General features: G+C 37.0%; 1 protein-coding gene across 6 annotated transcripts in view; it reads left to right on the plus strand.

Annotated features, from left to right (window-relative positions):
- Window positions 1–19,173, plus strand: part of ERAP1 (endoplasmic reticulum aminopeptidase 1) — a 34,334-nt gene that overhangs the window by 6,231 nt on the left and 8,930 nt on the right. For all 6 annotated transcript variants that reach the window (XM_087958139.1, XM_087958140.1, XM_087958142.1 and 3 more), the window contains exons 3-18: window positions 66–204; window positions 731–865; window positions 1,394–1,514; window positions 2,339–2,493; window positions 5,447–5,560; window positions 6,390–6,521; window positions 7,062–7,193; window positions 7,302–7,376; window positions 8,854–9,011; window positions 9,919–9,998; window positions 10,448–10,631; window positions 11,763–11,919; window positions 13,821–14,005; window positions 14,189–14,350; window positions 17,441–17,581; window positions 17,676–17,757. In XM_087958139.1, coding sequence (XP_087814265.1) covers window positions 66–204; window positions 731–865; window positions 1,394–1,514; window positions 2,339–2,493; window positions 5,447–5,560; window positions 6,390–6,521; window positions 7,062–7,193; window positions 7,302–7,376; window positions 8,854–9,011; window positions 9,919–9,998; window positions 10,448–10,631; window positions 11,763–11,919; window positions 13,821–14,005; window positions 14,189–14,350; window positions 17,441–17,581; window positions 17,676–17,757 — 2,152 coding nt within the window. The remainder of the gene's footprint in view (window positions 1–65; window positions 205–730; window positions 866–1,393; window positions 1,515–2,338; window positions 2,494–5,446; window positions 5,561–6,389; window positions 6,522–7,061; window positions 7,194–7,301; window positions 7,377–8,853; window positions 9,012–9,918; window positions 9,999–10,447; window positions 10,632–11,762; window positions 11,920–13,820; window positions 14,006–14,188; window positions 14,351–17,440; window positions 17,582–17,675; window positions 17,758–19,173) is intronic.

Genomic DNA, 19,173 nt, shown 5'->3' on the forward strand with positions numbered 1-19,173 from the left:
CATTTTACCATGTATTCTGTCTGCATGATCAGTTTTAAATGTACTTGTTTTTGTCTTAATTCCAGGGTGCTTGCCTCAACCCAGTTTGAGCCAACAGCTGCACGTATGGCCTTTCCGTGCTTTGATGAACCTGCACTAAAAGCAACATTTTCTATTAAGATCAGACGAAGCCCAAAGCACCTAGCACTATCTAATATGCCTTTGGTATATGCATACTTCGAATATTTTATAGAAGGCAGATAAAAGAAAAATATTTATTAAGAGAAGACTAAACTTTTTGCATATATTTCATGCACAGAATGTTCACATCAAATCAAAATAGAAAATTCATTGTTAATATACTGAAACTTGAAATCAAAACTACTTATATCTTCAAAAGTGGCATCCTTTCTTATTTTGAGCTGTAACGCTTTAATTTTTTTCTTGAAAGATGGCCAGTTAAACTTAATGAGGTTTTCTTCTGGATAGATTTGTATTAAACTGTTCTGTAGAACACACTAATGCATAATAACTATTAATGAGTTACATAGACATACCTACGTTTTAGTGGCTCTTCAAAAGGGCAAGTATAGTCTTTGCTGCAAAAGACTGTTTTTGTAACATTAGCATAATGTTTTTGTAATTTTTTTGCAGTGAGAGAGTTTGAACAGAATTATGAAAGACTTAATTCCAAACAATGTTGGGAGTTTTCAACTAGAAGCAAAAACTAATTGTGTTTTTAAAATTTTAGGTGAAATCAGTAAACATTAATGAATGGCTTATTGAGGACCAGTTTGACATCAGTGTAAAGATGAGCACTTACTTAGTAGCCTTCATTATTTCAGACTTTGAATCAGTTACCAAGAAGACATTACGTGGAATTAAGGTAATCATTTAGCATCAGCTGATTTTTATCTGGATAAACATTTATACAGATTCAAATACATGCTAGCAATTATAAAATGATTTCTGAAAATGAGTGGAGTCTGATTTTAACTAATTTTTCAGAAATTCCAAAGTCTATTGATGAAATATAATAATCAAATGCTTAGACCTGCACTATTGCTTGCAAGCTGTTCAGCAAGGGGTTACACAGATTTTTTTAAAAAATGATGATATTTATAAGTAGTACAGTAATACTCCATATTCAGAACTGTTCTCAGTTGTTTACACCAGGCTTATGGTAACAGGAGTAACTGAACAAAGCTTTTAGCATGACATGAAACCTATAAGCTTTGGCTTGTTCCCATCCTAAACAAGATAGAATTGGAAGCAAATACAACAAAATGATCTGCTTTGATATGCCGAGTGCAATTCTGGGTGCTGATTTTAGTAACTTGAGACTATGTTTTGAGGAACCTATCTTGATGCATCTTAACAGTATGTTCAAGATTCATTTCTGATTGTCTTTTAGGTTTCAGTATATGCTGTGCCACACAAAATCAAACACGCAGAGTATGCTTTGGATGCAGCAGTGAAACTTTTAGACTTCTTTGAGGAATATTTTGGCATTGCATATCCTTTGCCAAAACAAGGTATATATTATTGTGAGATACTGTTAACAGCTGAAAAGTATGTTAACCAGCCAGATTACTTGTCTAATTTAAAGTCATTTTTTAATATTAAAAAAATTCTTTAGAGTTTTTTTTAAATGTGTTTTATATATATATACAAAATAAATTCTTATTCAATTCAAAATTCCTTCCAATTTGTGTTAAGTTTCCTACTAGGAAGTTAGACTTTTTAATGCCGATAATGTTACTAAGATATGAACCAACTCATTGCAAAATGGAAGTTCAGACTGTAGTCCTATACATTTGAAGTGTTATTAAGTTTAATATGATGAAGTTCCATCAGAAAAATCACCCACATAAAGAGTTCTTGATTTTTTCTTATGCGTGGACAGTCTTTTGTGGGAACATTTCATATGCAAAGACTACTTTTATCTAGATGTTCCTATCATCTTTTTTCACTGCTATTTTTAATTGCATGTTCTTTTTCAGTCTCCCTTGGATAGAGCATGGGTGTCAACCTTGCAGGGTCACGTTGCCATCACGTGACGTTTTGTGATGTTTTTCCCATTTGTGGAGCTGGGGTGGGCGTGGCCTGTGTGTAACGCATCTGGCCCACAGGACATCAGTTTGACACCCCAGCATAGAGTAATGAAATTATTACTGTTTTTTTTTAAAGTATCCTGAAGATTGTTTTTTAAAAAGCCAAAAAGATTTATGATTACTTTTGAAAAATGTCCATATTGCTAAATATTTGAACTTATATTAGATGTGCACATGCATGTAATTTTTTTCCAAGTGTACTATATGGTATAAACAGATTTTAAGAAAATAACATTTCATTACAGATCTAGCAGCTATTCCGGATTTTCAGTCTGGTGCAATGGAGAATTGGGGATTGACCACATACAGGGAATCTGCTTTGTTATATGATTCTGAAAAATCTTCAGTATCACGCAAACTTGGAATTACTATGTCAGTAGCCCATGAACTTGCGCATCAGGTAAATTGTAGTTTGCTTTTCAGATATGAAATTGAAGATTATATTTTAATTATCTGGAAAACAGCAACTTCTGAAATCAGAGAAGTAACATCAGTTGACTGTTACATTGTAAGATTTATACAAATGACTCAAGCCAGCATATATGATTTTTTTCTCTTGTAAAGCTAGCAGAATCTACAGTATGTTTTCTGTATATAGTTTAGAAAAGACATCTTGTTTGTAGTTTCTTCACTGAAGCTTTACAGAGAGTGTGGGCACTTTGCAGTCACCAGTGAATGTACTGCATATAGTTTTAGCGATACCACATAAGCTTTGTGGTACGCTACCCAAAGTCACTTGTTTTGTGGCACAAATGTTGTTATAAATTTGACAAATAATTTTTTAGGGATTTCAACAGAAGGAAGAATAAGCACCTGCTTATATTCCAATTATTCCATCCTATAGAAATTCAGTAAGAGTGTTGGTTCCTCTAAGTACATTCCTGCGGAAATTCCATTTGTCTTTAAAACTACTACCCAGTCAATGCCAAATAATCATTCTAAAGCAGTGGGTCCCAAACTTTTTCGGTCCACTGCCCCCTTGGTGCTACAAACTCATCCTCGGTGCGGGTGTTGCCTAATTTGAGGGTGTGGTTTGCTGGTCACATGACTGGGTGGGTGTGACTTGCTGGTCATGTGACTGGGTGGGCGTAGCCAGGTGGCTGGCAAACCAAATACAAGTGGTCCTCACTTAATGATCGGTTGTTTAGCAAGTGTTCTAATTTATGACTGGCCTCCCCAGAGCTACTTGACCAGTTTTTGGAGTTTTGACAGCTTTAGATCAGGGGTCTAAATCCCACCCCTGCCTGTGTGTGTGAGAGAGAGGGAGAGAGAGAGAGGTTGGATCAGATCTCTCTCTCTCTCTCTCCCAACAATGCCAGAAAGCCACTGTCAGTCAAAATTCATATTAGTGGTCTCCGGCATTTAAAATTATGAGTTTGGTGGTCCCTGTGGTCCAAACGTTTGGTGACCCCTGATCCAAAGGGATGAGCCTGAGAGAGTGAGAAAGAAAGAGAGAGAGAGAGAAGAAAGAGAGAAAGAAAATAAAGAGAAAAGGGAAAGAAAGAAAAAGGGACAAAGAAAGAGGGGGGGATGGAAGGAAGGGACAGAAAGAAAAAAAAATAAAGAAGGAGGGAGGGTGGGAGGAAAAAGATAATGAGATATCTATTCTAGTCCCATCACCTGCTCCAGCAGGGTTAGAAGGGAGTGTGTGTGTGTGTGTTCTCCTTGTAATTTACCAGTACGTTTTGGTTTTGCCTTCTTCAGAATTGGCACTGTAATACATTGGGGAAAAGTAATTTTTAGGGTGGAGATCTGGTCCAATGGATCCTGTTTAAAGCCTCAACAAAATGTGAGAGTTTCCTGATCGTCTTGACCATGTTTCATCCACAAAACTTTAATAGAAGCCAAAGAGGTTTCCATGTTCTGGCAAAGATGTTTCAATGTGGAAAAAGGCCTCAGTCTACACTAGGCCTCATTCAATCTGATGCATCAGGTCTCTCTCTTTCTCTCTCTCTCTCTCTCTCTCCCTCCCTCTCTCTCAAACTGGCTTTGCTCTACTTTCCCGATGTGCCTGCGGGGCCGGCATTTTGAACATGGATGGATGGATAGAGAGAGAGAGACAAACAGGCAGGCAGGCAGGTAGGTAGGCAGGCAGGAAGGCAGGCAGGCAAAGAGACAGACCTTTTGGATGGATGGATGGACAGACGAACCGACAGACAGACAATGCGACAGCGGCGGCACTTCGGGAAAGCGGTGGCAGCGGCTTTTCCCAACGTGCTGCCACATTCGAAGCACCGGTTCTGGAGCATTACTACATTCAATGGGTGAACCTGCAGGGCCGGCACCTCGAACGCTCCCCAGCTGCCTCTTAGCGTCCCCAAGAGGGCCAGCAGAGGGGGGCTAAGAGGCAGCAGGGAGGCGTTCGAGGTGCCGGCCGGCCCTGCAGTTTCACCCATTGACTAGCACCACTCCGGAGCCAGCACCTCCAATGTGGAAGCAGTGGCACGTTACATGCCGCCACAGCTGCGTTCGACGCGCCGCCCCCCTGCCGCCTCTTAGCTCCCTTCTGCTCGCCCCCTTGGGGATGCTAAGAGGTGGCAGGGGGGCGTTCAAGGCGCCAGCCCTGCAGGTTCACCCATTGACTGTAGCACCGCTCCGGAGCCGGCGCCTCAATGGGTGAACCTGCAGGGCCAGCTGGCACCTCGAACGCTCCCCTGCCGCCTCTTAGCGCCCCTTTGCTGGACCCCTTGGGGACACTAATAGGTGGCAGGGGGACAGTGCATTGAACGCTGCCGAGGCGTCACATAACGTGCCACTGCTTCCGCGTTGGAGGCGCCGGCTCCGGAGTGGTGCTACAGTCAATGAGTGAACCTGCAGGGCCAGCACCTCGAATGCCCCCCTGCCGCCTCTTAGCATCCCCAAGGGGGCCAGCAGAAGGGTGCTAAGAGGCGGCAGGGGGCGTCGCATCAAACGTGGCCGTGGCAGCACGTAACGTGCCACCACTTCCGCATTGGAGGTGCCGGCTCTGGAGCGGTGCTACAGTGAACCTGCAGGGCCGGCGCCTCGAACGCCCCCCTGCAACCTCTTTGCGCCCCCTGCCAGACCCCCTGCCTCTTAGCACCCCCAAGGCAGGGGGCGGTACTGCCCACTTTGGGAACCACTGTTCTAAAGGCGCATAGTGCTAGATTAGCTGCTGATGTTTATATTGGAGTTGTTGTGCATGCCCAGTTTTCATAAACAACAAATGTTACATTGTCTTCTCATGAAAGGCACTAGCTGTTGTCACACAAAAGTTTTTTTCTGTTCATAAACAAGGGACATTTGAGTAGGTACAGAACAGTGAAATGGATACTTTCAGTTTGATTAGCGTCTTATGAATTGTGTCAATTTTGCTATGTGTTCTTTTTTTATAGTGGTTTGGAAATTTGGTTACCATGGAATGGTGGAATGATCTTTGGCTTAATGAAGGTTTTGCAAAGTTTATGGAATTTGTGTCAGTAAGAAAGACCCATCCAGAACTGAAAGTTGTAAGTATTGGGTTTTTTTCCTCCCATTTTAATGGTAAGTCAAGAAAATCCCAGGACTACTGAAAATAGACACCTTCCTCTCCTTGTAGATTTGCATTAAGCAGGCAGAGTTTTTAGACTAGGCATGATTGCGCAGCACTGCACGAAACTTTATAATTAATGAAAATTAATTATAATATAATTACGGTTATAATTATATAATTATAACCGTAATCCATTCCCGGATTCTGGACGCAATTTGGTCGTGTCCGGAAGCACGACCAACTGCGCATGTGCATAGTACAAAAAAATGGTGCTGAAGCAGAAATTGGCACGGAAAGGGAATCCTTCAGTGCCCATTTTGTTCACACCCGATTTTTGAATCATAACTCGATTCAAAAATCGGGTGGATTTTTTGTTCGACACCTGATTTGGTTACGAACAGTTGCGTTCGCAACCTGAGGTTGGACTGTACAGTTAATTGTATGAGAGGGATGGTGGCCTAGAGGTAGAGCTCTTGCTTCACAATTTGGAGGCTGTGAGTTTGAACCTAGGTAGCAGAAAATACTTCTCTCTCTGGCCATAATGAATAATAATCTGCTGTGAACACTGCATAGGCATCAGGAACGGCAGCCAGTAAATGCTCCGATCTGTCACCCTGATTCCACCCCGATGAAAGGATTACAGGAGGTCATCTAGTCCAACCCCCTGCTCAAGCAGGAGAGTCTATTCCAAATATTAGCCTCTACCTAGGATCGAATGTAATTTTGTATAAGTAATTAAATGTCTCATTTTAAAATGAGCTCAAAATTTCAGAAGACTACTCTGGGCTTCTTTTTCTTTTGTTTAGGAAGATCATTTTTTAAACAAGTATTTTAATGCCATGGAAGTAGATGCTTTAAATTCTTCACATCCTATATCGACTCCTGTTGAAAATCCAGCTCAGATTCTAGAAATGTTTGATGATGTTTCCTACGATAAGGTAAAATAAGAAATTTTGGCCAAGTTTAATAATTCTGGGTACGATGTTTATGTCCGAAAGTGATTTTCATTTTCATTGTTAAGATGGTCAGACTATATGATCTCTATTTTTAATGATTTTTTATTAAAGTTATAAAAACACAAAAACTAATACAAACTAATAAAGTGCAGAAACAGGAAAGGAGAAAGAAGAAAAGCAAAAGTGCTGAAAGAATTGAAAGGAAAACAGAGAAAAAAGAAAGTTCAGATTTCCTTGCAGCAAATATAAATACATTTACAAAATTCTCTGTTACTTTGTGATTACAAAAAAACCTCATCCTCCCTAGTTTTTATTATCCATTATCCATTTTTTTCTAATTATCAAAACCACAAATCATAATGTTTATCAGAAATATTTTAGGGTCATTAATTTCAAACTGCAGAGACAAAAAGTAGGATTTAGTACCATGATCAGTGACTATATGGACATGATATTAGTCCAAATCCCTAAACATGAAAAAAAAAACTTGATTAATTCGGTATTATTTCATTCTATTTACAGGGAGCTTGTATTCTCAATATGCTACAGGATTATCTCAGCCCAGAAATTTTTCAAGCTGGTCTTGTGAAATATTTGTTGCGATTCAGTTATCAGAACACAAAAAACAAAGATCTGTGGGACAGCTTATCAGATGCAAGTATTTGAGAAGTATTTCTTCTCCCAAAATATCTAATTTTAAAATGTTCTTGAGCATCAGTTATACTCATCTTGTGATATCTTTAATAATTATTTATTGGTTAGGTTTGTCCAGATGCTGATGGAAGTCACGGAGAAAATGGAGTTTGTATCAGAAACAAGGACAGAGTCTTAACCTCAGTAAGATTTTTTTTCTTTTCTTTCTTTCTTTCTTTCTTTCTTTCTTTCTTTCTTTCTTTCTTTCTTTCTTTCTTTCTTTCTTTCTTTCTTTCTTTCTTTCTTTCTTTCTCTCTCTCCTCTTGCCTCCCTCTGCCCCATCTCTCTCTCTCTCTCTCTCTCTCTCTCTCCCTCCCTCCCCCCCCCTCCCCCTCCCTCCTCCTCCTCTGTTTCTATTTAATGTATGTGCTGCCTATCTCATTGTGCAGCAACTCTGGGCACCTATCCATATTATGTCACTGAAGGTGTGATACATTATTTTCATTTGTAAGGTATGCAGTTGAAATAGATTATTTAAGTCTTAACTACTGGACCTTTTGAGTACTGTTGAAACTATTCTGAAAAAGTCTGAACTTAAAGTGACTCTGATTTGAGGTCACTTTCCAACTCAAAACAGAATCTTTCAAGTTCAAACTTGGATTCATGGATTTGAATTGTTTTGCATAACACTAAAGGTTCATTGTACAATAACTTGATATTTTGAGACCGAAGTGTTAAATCTGTAAAACCGATTGCTACTATGCAGTCATTTTGTCAAAAGCTAATGCCTAAGTGAAGCACCACCGATCTATGAATTAAGATATTCTAAATGGAATGTTCTGAAATATTTAAAAGAATCATAGATACTTGTTTTGGATTGTATTCATGGCAAGCTTTTCTCTCAAAAAGCTTGTAGTTTTATCAGGTTGTTTTTACAAATAATTTTTTTAGCTTGTAGGCAAAACATAATAAGTGCTAAGGATCCCCTGACAGTTATGGTTTTTTTGCAGTTACATATTGTTCTAGTTCTTTTCTAATATAAATAAAAAAAAATTCCAGTGAAAGAAATATGGTGAACCTTGAGATTTCTTTCATGGCCACATGTGTTTTGTTTTGTTTTGTTCTGTTTTTAAAAAGAATGTACTGGTTTTGTTCCTAAAACATAATTTAAATAAAACTTTTTTTAAATTGAATTTTCAAAAGTTCGCAACTTATTTGGAAAATTACAGTTGATTAAAATATAATAAATTACTGTGCTTCATTACTTTGCTGATGTGGAAGGGGAAGAAAAGGCAAGTACATAAGTTTAATATTCTCCATGTAGCAAATAATTTACATGAACTGAGTTGGGCCATTTTTTAGAATTGTGTACCTACAGAAAATAATTCAAAAAGAAGTCTTGTTTGTCTGATACATTGATAATTGGAAATAAAAATAAAGACTCAAACTTATTAGGGACTTATTAGGGATATTACTTGATTGTTACAAGAAACCTTAAGGAATTATCATTAAAACATTGCTTCCTTATGCTGAAAAGAATATCACAGTTGAGGACATTACATTGTTGACTTTGCAAATGATTAAAATATGGCATACTTGTATTTTTAAATTTCTGTGACTACTACTTTTTATTAATGTACATACCTATGTTTTTGTTCATATTTTTGTAACTTATATGTAGCACTGGACCAAAACTGTGCTCCATGATGTACAGGCAGTGATGAATACTTGGACACTCCAAAAAGGATTTCCTCTAGTGACAGTTACTATTAAAGGGAAAAATGTACATCTACAACAAGAACATTATTCAAAAAAAGCTACTTTTTCCTCATCATCTGGGTAATGATGAATGAATGACACTTGTTTCTGATTATATTTTGTACCGATTCTACTTCATGATACAGATACTTCTTGACTTAGGGCCACAGTTAGTACTGGAATCTGGGTTGTTGAGCGAAGTAATCATTAAGCAAGACAATTCTGACCCTCCCACTTGCAGTTGTTAAGCAATCTCATGTGTCGTTAAGTAGATGGATTTGAGGGTAAGGCATGTTGAGTGCTTCAGCAAGGTGAGGCAGGCCCTGTAAAGCATCACTGACACTGAAAACCTTCCCTGCAAGCAGGATTTTCAGTCTCAGTGTGGAGAAATACTTGCCAGAGGCAGCCTATTCTGCTTACATAATTCTGCCTCTGATCTGGCCCCTCCTGAAATCCAAGCCTGCAATTGCTTAGGAATGACAGGAATTGATGAAACAATTTTGCAAAAGAGCCTTGTCTCTCAGCAAAAAATAAAAAAAAATAAAAAATTGGAGTGGTTTCTTTTTGCAAAAGTCTGGTGGCTGCTGTGAAGTGTCAAATTCTCGCTGCTTCCTCTCTAGGAATCTACTTGATCTATTTGCTTCCTCTCTAGGAATCCATCTGATGTTTTTAGCTCTTAGGAAGCTAAGTAGACAAATTCATGCATATATATCTCTTTTTTACAGAAAATTACTCATTCAGTTTATTCCAGAGTAAACATTAGATAGTTGTTAAAGCATTAATAATTGCCATTTATATGAGAGGAAGGTTGAATCAAGCATTTAAATACTTTTTAGAAACATAACCTTATTTTCAACTTCCTAAATGTGCTTACAATCTCTATCTTGCAAAGTGATATCTCAGTTTTTTTTAAAAAAATGCATTCATTTCATCTGTTTAAAAATAATTCAATCTGTTTCAAAAATCATAGTGTTGATTTTGTTTGTAGGAATCTGTGGCACATTCCATTGACATATATTACCAATAAATGTAATGACATTCAGAGGTTCTTGCTGACAAGCAAAACAAGTAAGTTTAATTCAAATTGTGGCGACCTACATAAGATTTCAAACATTAAACAACAGAGGTGTGCAAAATATTTTATAATCAAAATATAGCACAAATGTTTAAGTTGACCCAACCCTGAAATGTACCATTATGACTTGGAACAGAGACTTGAATGGCAAGTGAGGTTGCTTTTTGTTGTTGTTCACAAAGCATTTTGCATAATTAAATATATATATTAAATATATATTTCAATCAGTTATTGATGCATTAATACATTTTGGAAGAGTTCAAAACTTAGGGAATATTGAATGTTAGGATTTTGATATCTTTTCAGTAATTAAAAATCAGGTGCACCAAGCAATTGTGTGGTACATATTGAAGGTATGCTTTCAAAATCATGCCTTATTTTTAATGATATGAATGTAAATAAATCAGGTGTTACTGTGAATTGTGATATATTTTGATTTTAGATGACATAGTCCTCCCAGAAGAAGTGGAGTGGATAAAATTTAATGTAGGAATGAATGGTTATTATATTGTGCATTATGGAGATCATGGCTGGGATTCTCTAATTCGCCTATTAAAAGACAATCATGAAACAATAAGCAGCAATGATCGAGCAAGCCTTATTAACAATGCATTCCAGCTGGTGAGGTAAGAGTTAAAAAGATTTGCATATGCCTAATATTTGAGGACTGGAGCAAGGAAGGAATTAAATTAGCAAGCAAGCATGGATACCTGCTGTAAGAAACACCTCATTTAACTTCTTTAAAAGAAAGGTGGGCCTTTTCCTGAGAAAAAGCATATTCCACATTTGTGCAGGAGGCATTGGTTGAAATATACAGAATATCTGAATGTATCCAAAGGTAGGCACATCATGAGCTAAGAAAGGAAATAACGGTTGTATATTGAGAAATACAATTAAAATGTCAGACATTATGCATCCTTGTATTGTTCTGATTTCCCTTTGCCAAGGGATTTAAAGATAATCCAAGGCCATATAAAACTGTATAAAAAGCCTGCGACTATAGATGAAAACTGAGCTGAAAGTGTATTGAAGGCCACAGAGCTATACAGGTAGTCCTTGACCTACGACCACAATTGAACCCAAAATTTCTGTTGTAAAGTGAGACATTTGTGAGTTTTAACCCCTTTTATGATCTTTCTTGCTTCAGTTGCTAAGTGAATCACTGCAGTTGATGAGTTAGTAACCTGGTTGTTAATGGAGTCTGGTTTCCTCATTGACTTTGCTTGTCAGAATGTCATAAAAGCAGATCACTTGATCCCAGGACACTGCAACTGTCATAAATATGAACCAGTTGCCAAACATCCAAATTTTCATCATGTGCCCAAGGGGATGTTACAAAGGTTGTAAGTGTAGAAAACAGTCATCAGTTACTTTGTTCAGCGCTATTGAGGCTTTGAACAGTCACTAAATGAACTGTTGTGAATTAAGGACTACCTGTGCCAGTGAAACTATTGTTCAAGAATTTAGAGCTCTTTCATGAGAGAAACTGCAATGTATCAGCTGCCATCACTAGCATAATGCTACAGTACATTTCAGTGCATTTACTATCTAGAACACATTAGTTTGTTTTTTAGACAAATACATCATTACAAAAAGATACCTATTTTTTTTACCTGGTTACAAATTTATTTTCGACCATAGTAAAAAGAAAAAAATTAAAAATATATTTGGTTAATATACATTATTAGAAAATTCATAGGGAAGATGATTCAGACCCTTCAAAGATATTTGTTAAAACACATTTTCTATTTCCTCAGTGCTGGAAAACTGTCAATTGAAAAAGCTCTAGATTTAACATTATACTTAAAACATGAAACTGAAATTACTCCTGTATATCAAGGACTGAATGAGCTAATCCCTTTGTATAAACTGCTGGAGAAGACAAATATAAGTGACACAGAACAACAATTAAAGGTAAAATAAGAAAGAGAAAACTTACTTAGCTTTTTAAATGGATATGTTCTATGCTAAATGAAATAAATTTGTTTTGTTTCTTTTTAAAACTTAAACATTCCAAGATGAAGTATTCAAAATAAATTCTTTATAGAATGCTGGTAGTTCTCTACTACGACAATAATGGAGCTTGCCCATCATGGTAGTAAGTCATAAATACATACACGCAAACTAATATGTTGGCAAAATAGTCTAAAATCAGGATTGATAACCAGCATCCTTCATCAGAATTGATTGATTGGACAGATGTCTAAATTTCAAAACTGATTACCTAAGAAATTCCATTTTATTTGTACAATAATAGCAATGTGACATAAGCTTGGCTAATGCTATCCAATGAGGTTTCAAGTCACATGATGGATTTAGATCTTTCCAGTTGTCATCAGCACTGTAATCACTCTTAACAGCAGTATAAACACATTTCAGTATTACTAGCAGTATTACTAGACGAGCTCTTTATTGGAATATATTCTTAGTTAAATTACTTTAACTAGAGCTCCTCCTAGATACAAAATCAGCTGATAAACCTCCAGCTATTTTTTCTCTTTAGAAGATGTATGGGAATAGGAAATTAATATGCATTGGTTAAGAATGCTCTTGAAAATAAAGTTACAGTCAGTTAATATGTAAGGCACTAAATTAATGACATATTATTGATAAGAATTGTGAGCTGTTAAGCAGTGGAGCAGCCTGCTTCTTGAAGTCATGAGACCTCCAACACTCAAGGTTTTCAAGTCAAGCTTGGACAATTATTGGTGTGGCATAACAATGGGCAGATGGCTGGAATAGAATATCTGAATGAGGCACTGGGCAGATAGCTGGGGTAGAAGACCTGAATGATCTTTTCTATCCTATAATTCTGTGTCTCTAAATCAGGAGTCCCCAACCTGTGGGCTACGATTGTGGCCTATTCTCAACCAGGATGCATGAGCACAACCAACTCATGCGAGCCCACTTGTGTGAGTGGTAGGCACCAGGGCTTGCAGCCCACTAATGCAAGTGGCAGATGTGCATGCCCACTGCTCACACAAGTGAAGTTGTGTGCGTATGCAACTGGCCTTGCATAAACCATCCCCTCTTCCCCTCCCTCCTACTGGCCAACCTGGAAAGGTTGAGAAACGTTGTTCTGAAGGATCGTCTGCTTCTCAGTTTCAAGAAATCAAATTACTTGTGAGTTAAAAAAAATGCACACCTATGTATCCATTTTTGAACAGTTTCCTATTCCCTAGATAGAGTCATTGGAGTATCTTCCATTCCTTTATAGTTTGGAAAATAAGAGTAGTAAATATAAGCTAAAGCTGTATTTAGTACAATTGCAATACAATAATATAATTATTATTTAAATAATCCCCTGAATGTTTTTAATGATCCCTAAAACACTGGTGTTACCAATTCCTTCCCTTAATCCCTTCCTTTTAATGTCTTTTAATAATCCCCAAAACATTGATGAAGTTACCTAGTTGGGTAATGAAATGTCTCCAAGCAAACAACAAGCTCAGATGGTGCCAAGGACTCCACAGTTCAACCCTGAGCTACAAATGTTCTCTTGTTGGAATCACTTATCTTTATACAGACTACAGTGATGTTATGACTACTCTAACAACAACGTATAGGCATGCATATATGCACTATATGATTACAGTTTTATAAACAAGCTCACATATATGAAATAATTTCTGTATTTTTATTATTAAAGAAAATTGATCCTTAAACCATTGGGAGTGTACATCCTATCCATTTTTCTGTTTGTGATTTATGAAAGATACAAGCAATACGACTTTTGATTAAATAACAAAGATTGTTTTAAATAATTAATTTCCACTTATTACAACCTCATTTTATTATTTCACAAATCACTCTAGGCTCACATAGTAAATGTATTTAAAAATATGATTGACAAACAGTCTTGGGATGATGAAGGTACTGTGTCTGAACAAATGCTTCGAAGCTCCCTACTTACGTTTGCATGTGTACGCAAATACAAACCATGTGTGGACAAGGCACAAGAGTACTTCATGAAATGGAAGGACTCAGATGGAACTCTGAAGTATGTATTTTACTTTTTAAGGGTGCTTAAACAATATCCTTCTGTCTTCAGGAAGAAGACATCCATTCTGGGATCTTGTAATCCTGCTTGGTGGGAGATATACTTTGCAAACTGAATCAAATAAATAGCAGTAATTTAATATATATTTTTCTCAGAGAGTAATATGAGCACAATTTGTTACAGATTGCCAAAAAACATTAAGATGGCAGTATATGCTGTTGGAATACAAACAGATGAAAATTGGGATTTCCTTTTCAGCAAGTATCAGTTACCTGAATTCGATACTGAAAAGAATCAGATTGAAGTTGTTCTGTGTCTGAGCCAAAACAAAGAAAAACTTCAATGGTAAGCATTCTTCAAATAACATGAGTGATTTTAAATTCAAAGGAACGAGTTCATATATTAACATTATAGCTCTCTCAATGCCAATTTCTTACATTTTCATGATCACTTAATAGTTATGCAGTAACTGTTTTTGGGGGACAATTATAATCAAATTAGAAATGCGTTTTTACATTGCTATTCCTTTGGGGTCAGTGGGCAGCTCAAGCTTGGATGGAACAAGGAAGAATTGACAACTTTTAAAATACCAAGTAGGAAACAGCTGAACACAAGCTTTTAATCTTCTTTTCCAGACTATATTTTCCTCATCTTTATCTTTTGCATGTTTAATATTTATTTATATTTTGTCAGTAGAATTTTACTTCATTAAAAAAGCCATTCCACAGTTACAGTTAGCTTTTTTATAAATAATTTTTATTAAAAGGCTTTACAAAGATTTTAAAAACTACAGAAACATAGAACAAAAATATTATAAAAGGGTAAAAAATGAATAAATAAAAAGCAAGAAAAAGATGTCTAAAATGACTAAAATCTTCTTTGCGGAAGTTATAAACATAGCAATTACCATCTTTATCCTCCCATGTTGTATATCATACTTCTTTTCTTCCTGCAAACAAATATCAAGCATTTTTATTCATTTTCAGCAAAAAGTCTATACAGGGTTTCCAGTCTTTTAAGAAAGTACTTGTAGTTCCCTCTTTAACCAAACAAGCCATTTTAGCCATTTCTGTAAACTCAGCCATCTTTATAATCCACTCATCCATTACTGATGTTTCTGAACAGGTAGTCATTGACTTATGACAATTGAGTGCAAAATTTCTGTTGCTAAGCAAGTCAGTTGTTGAGTTTTGCCCCATCTTGCAACTTTCTTGTCACAGTTGTTAATCGCTGCAATTGTTAAGCTAGTAACATGATTGTTAAGTGAATCTGGCTTCCCCATTGACTTTGCTTGTCAGAAGGTCGCAAAAGGTGATCACATCACTTCAGGACATTGCAACCATCATAAATACGAACTAGTTGCCAAACATCTGAATTTTGAACATGGGGATGGGGCAACAGTCGTAAAAGTGTGAAAAATGGTCATGTCACTTTGTTCAGTATTTTAACTTCAAACGGTCATTAAGCAAATGCTTGTAAATCGAGGACTTCCTGTAGTCTTGTGGAATAATAGCCTCAAAGTTACTCTATATAAGACCAATCGTCCACAGGCCTTTTCTAATTGAGAGTTCATAAAACCTAATAAGAAAGTTCCAGTTTTATCTGAATATTAATTTTTAAAACTCTCTGCATCACCACATGTATTATTTAAGTATTTGTGTCCAGTATATTTTTGCTGTTTGACATCATACATGAGAAAATATCTTTTCATGTTTTTCACAGTGATTAGAAGTATCTTTATACATATTAAGGCACATTATCTAGAGTCATGCAACAATGGTACATCATTTTTAAAAAGTTTGTGTTGAACTTTCAGGGACATTCAGACCCTTTAACTTACTTTTCCTCCATTTTGAATTTCTACAAGAAAATTATACACTGCTCAAAAAAATAAAGGGAATACAAAAATAAGACATCCTAGATCTGAATGAATGAAATATTCTTATTAAATACTTTGTTCGTTACATAGTTGAATGTGCTGACAACAAAATCACACAAAAATTATCAATGGAAATCAAATTTGGAAATGCCACTCCACACCATTACTAAAGAAATGCCACCCCATACCATTACTGACCCACTGCCAAACCGGTCATGCTGGAGGATGTTGCAGGCAGCAGAACGTTCTCCACGGCATCTCCAGACCCTGTCACGTCTGTCACATGCTCAGTGTGAACCTGCTTTCATCTGTGAAGAGCACAGGGCACCAGTGGCGAATTTGCCAATCTTGGTGTTCTCTGACAAATGCCAAACGTCCTGCACGGTGTTGGGCTGTAAGCACAACCCCCACCTGTGGACGTCAGGCCCTCATAGCACCCTCATGGAGTCTGTTTCTGACTGTTTGAGCAGCCACATGCACATTTGTGGCCTGCTGGAGGTCATTTTGCAGGGCTCTGCACAAAGGCAGAGGTAGCGGTCCTGATGCTGGGTTGTTGCCCTCCTACAGCCTCCTCCATGTCTCCTGATGTACTGGCCTGTCTCCTGGTAGTGCTTCCATGCTCTGGACACTACGCTGACAGACACAGCAAACCTTGCCACAGCTTGCATTGATGTTCCATCCTGGATGAACTGCACTACCTGAGCCACTTGTGTGGGTTGTAGACTCTGTCTCATGCTACCACTAGAGTGAAAGCACCACCAGCATTCAAAAGTGACCAAACCATCAGCCAGAAAGCATAGGCCTGAGAAGTGGTCTGTGGTCACCACCTGCAGAACCACTCCTTTATGGGGGATGTCTTGCTAACTGCCTATGCTTTCCACCTGTTGTCTATTCCATTTGTACAACAGCATGTGAAATTGATTGTATATCAGTGTTGCTACCTAAGTGGACAGTTTGATTTCACAGAAGTGTGATTGACTTGAAGTTATATTGTGTTGTTTAAGTGTTCCCTTTATTTTTTTGAGCAGTGTATATTTTATCTCCTATTCCTGGTCCTTTAAAAATTTATACTAAATGTTTTAATTGTGCATATTAAAACTATTGAAAACTAAATCCCTCTGCAGTCAGTTATTTTCTCTGTTTTTCTGTACTAGAAAGTCTTTATATGTTAACCCACATTCACAATTAACTTTTCCAAAATATCAACTTCCTTTATGTTGGGCATATATTCTACTTTACATATATTAAAAGACAAAAAGAAACTTCCAAAGACTGTTTTTTAATTGATACATTTGCACGTAGGCCACTTGGAAACATAGGATAAATAAAATACTGTTTTGTGAAACAATATTGTCAAGATGGGACTAGACAAGAAAATTAGTACATTACTTTGGGGAAGTACTAGCTATTGAGTGAATCAATGAGAACAAATTAAGAAGCTGCATTATTTGTTGTACTCGTTGCTCGCTAATAAGGGATATAATTTTCTTAATGAATTTCTTGTATCCATGTATCCATGCTTAATTGAAAAACTTGTTTGATCGTGTTCTTTTCAGGCTAATGGATCAAGCATTGCAAGGTGACATAATAAAGACTCAGGAACTTCCTTCTATAGTTATCAGTGTTGGAAGAAATCCTTATGGATATCAATTAGCTTGGAAGTTTTTAAAAGAAAACTGGCAGAAACTTGTAAAAAAGTATGTATGACCTTCATGTTCTTGCACTTTATTTTGTTTTGAGGAAGCCTACAAAACTGTTTGTTGATGTTTGCTGTTTGTTTGTTTTTTGTAGATTTGACCTTGGCTCAAACTCACTTGCACACATGATTACTGGTTTAACAAGTCAGTATTCCACAAAGGAGCAGCTTGCTGAGGTAAATATATCTTTGACAATCTATATAAATAATTGTGACACAATATTTTTATCTTAAATCAGTGCAAACCATTTTTATAGAAAGAGACTCAAATTGGTAAGAATATATAATGTTTAGTTTTATGTTTGTTTATATAAAGATACATATGTTTGTGTTTTCAAACTAGTTTTGACATGGCAACTATATAGACAAGTTCATGCATTTTTTTGCAACATTTTTGAAGTGATTTGCCATTGTCTTCTCTAGGGCTAAAAGATTAACTGGCTCAAGGTCACCCAGCTGGCTGCCATATTTAAGAACTTTTAATTTCTGCTTCACTGCTTTTAATCACTACATTGCTTTTAATCACTACTTATTAGAAACTGGTTCTAATAAATACCCATACATATATACTTATCTGAGATTTCCAAATAATTGACTCAAGCCAGTTTACAACAAAACACAACATTATAACATCAGCAGATTAAAATTACTTCAAGAAATAAAGCATGGTACTATTCAATTAATCAATCCAGTAACAAAATCCAGTTTCAGACTCCAAAGGCTCTCTGGAAGAATATACACTGCTCAAAAAAATAAAGGGAACACAAAAATAAGACATCCTAGATCTGAATGAATGAAATATTCTTATTAAATACTTTGTTCGTTACATAGTTGAATGTGCTGACAACAAAATCACACAAAAATTATCAATGGAAATCAAATTTAGCAACCCATGGAGGTCTGGATTTGGAGTTACACTCAAAATTAAAGTGGAACAAAACACTACAGGCTGATGCAACTTTGAAGTAAGGTCCTTAAAACAAGTCAAAATGAGGCTCAGTAGTGTGTGTGGCCTCCATGTATCTTTATGACCTTCCTACAATGCCTGGGTATGCTCCTGATGAGGTGGCGGATGGTCTCCTGAGGGATCTCCTCCCACACCTGGACTAAAGCATCCCCTAACTCCTGGACAGTCTGTGGTGCAACGTGGCGTTGGTGGATGGAGCGAGACATGATGTCCCAGATGTGCTCAATTGGATTCAGGTCTGGAGAACGGGCGGGCCAGTCCATAGCATCAATGCTTTCGTCTTGCAGGAACTGCTGACACACTTCAGCCACATGAGGTCTAGCATTGTCTTGCATTAAGAGGAACCCAGGGCCAACCGCACCATCAATCAGTGTTGCTACCTAAGTGGACAGTTTGATTTCACAGAGGCGTGATTGACTTGGAGTTACATTGTGTTGTTTAAGTGTTCCCTTTATTTTTTTGAGCAGTATAGTTTCTAGGAGTTCATAACTATGCATATGGGGGTTGATGGAAAAACAGCATTTTCTAGTTTCCCAAGTCCCCTCCCTTGTAGACCTGTTTTTGCAAAATTTGTCTGACATGACCAAAGCATCTGTCACTACAAAAAAAATTTTTAAAACACTAGT

This window comes from Notechis scutatus, chromosome 2 (genome assembly GCF_049901735.1).
Source record: "Notechis scutatus isolate UNSWTSFEM ecotype Mainland chromosome 2, rNotScu1.2, whole genome shotgun sequence".
NCBI lineage: Eukaryota > Metazoa > Chordata > Lepidosauria > Squamata > Elapidae > Notechis > Notechis scutatus.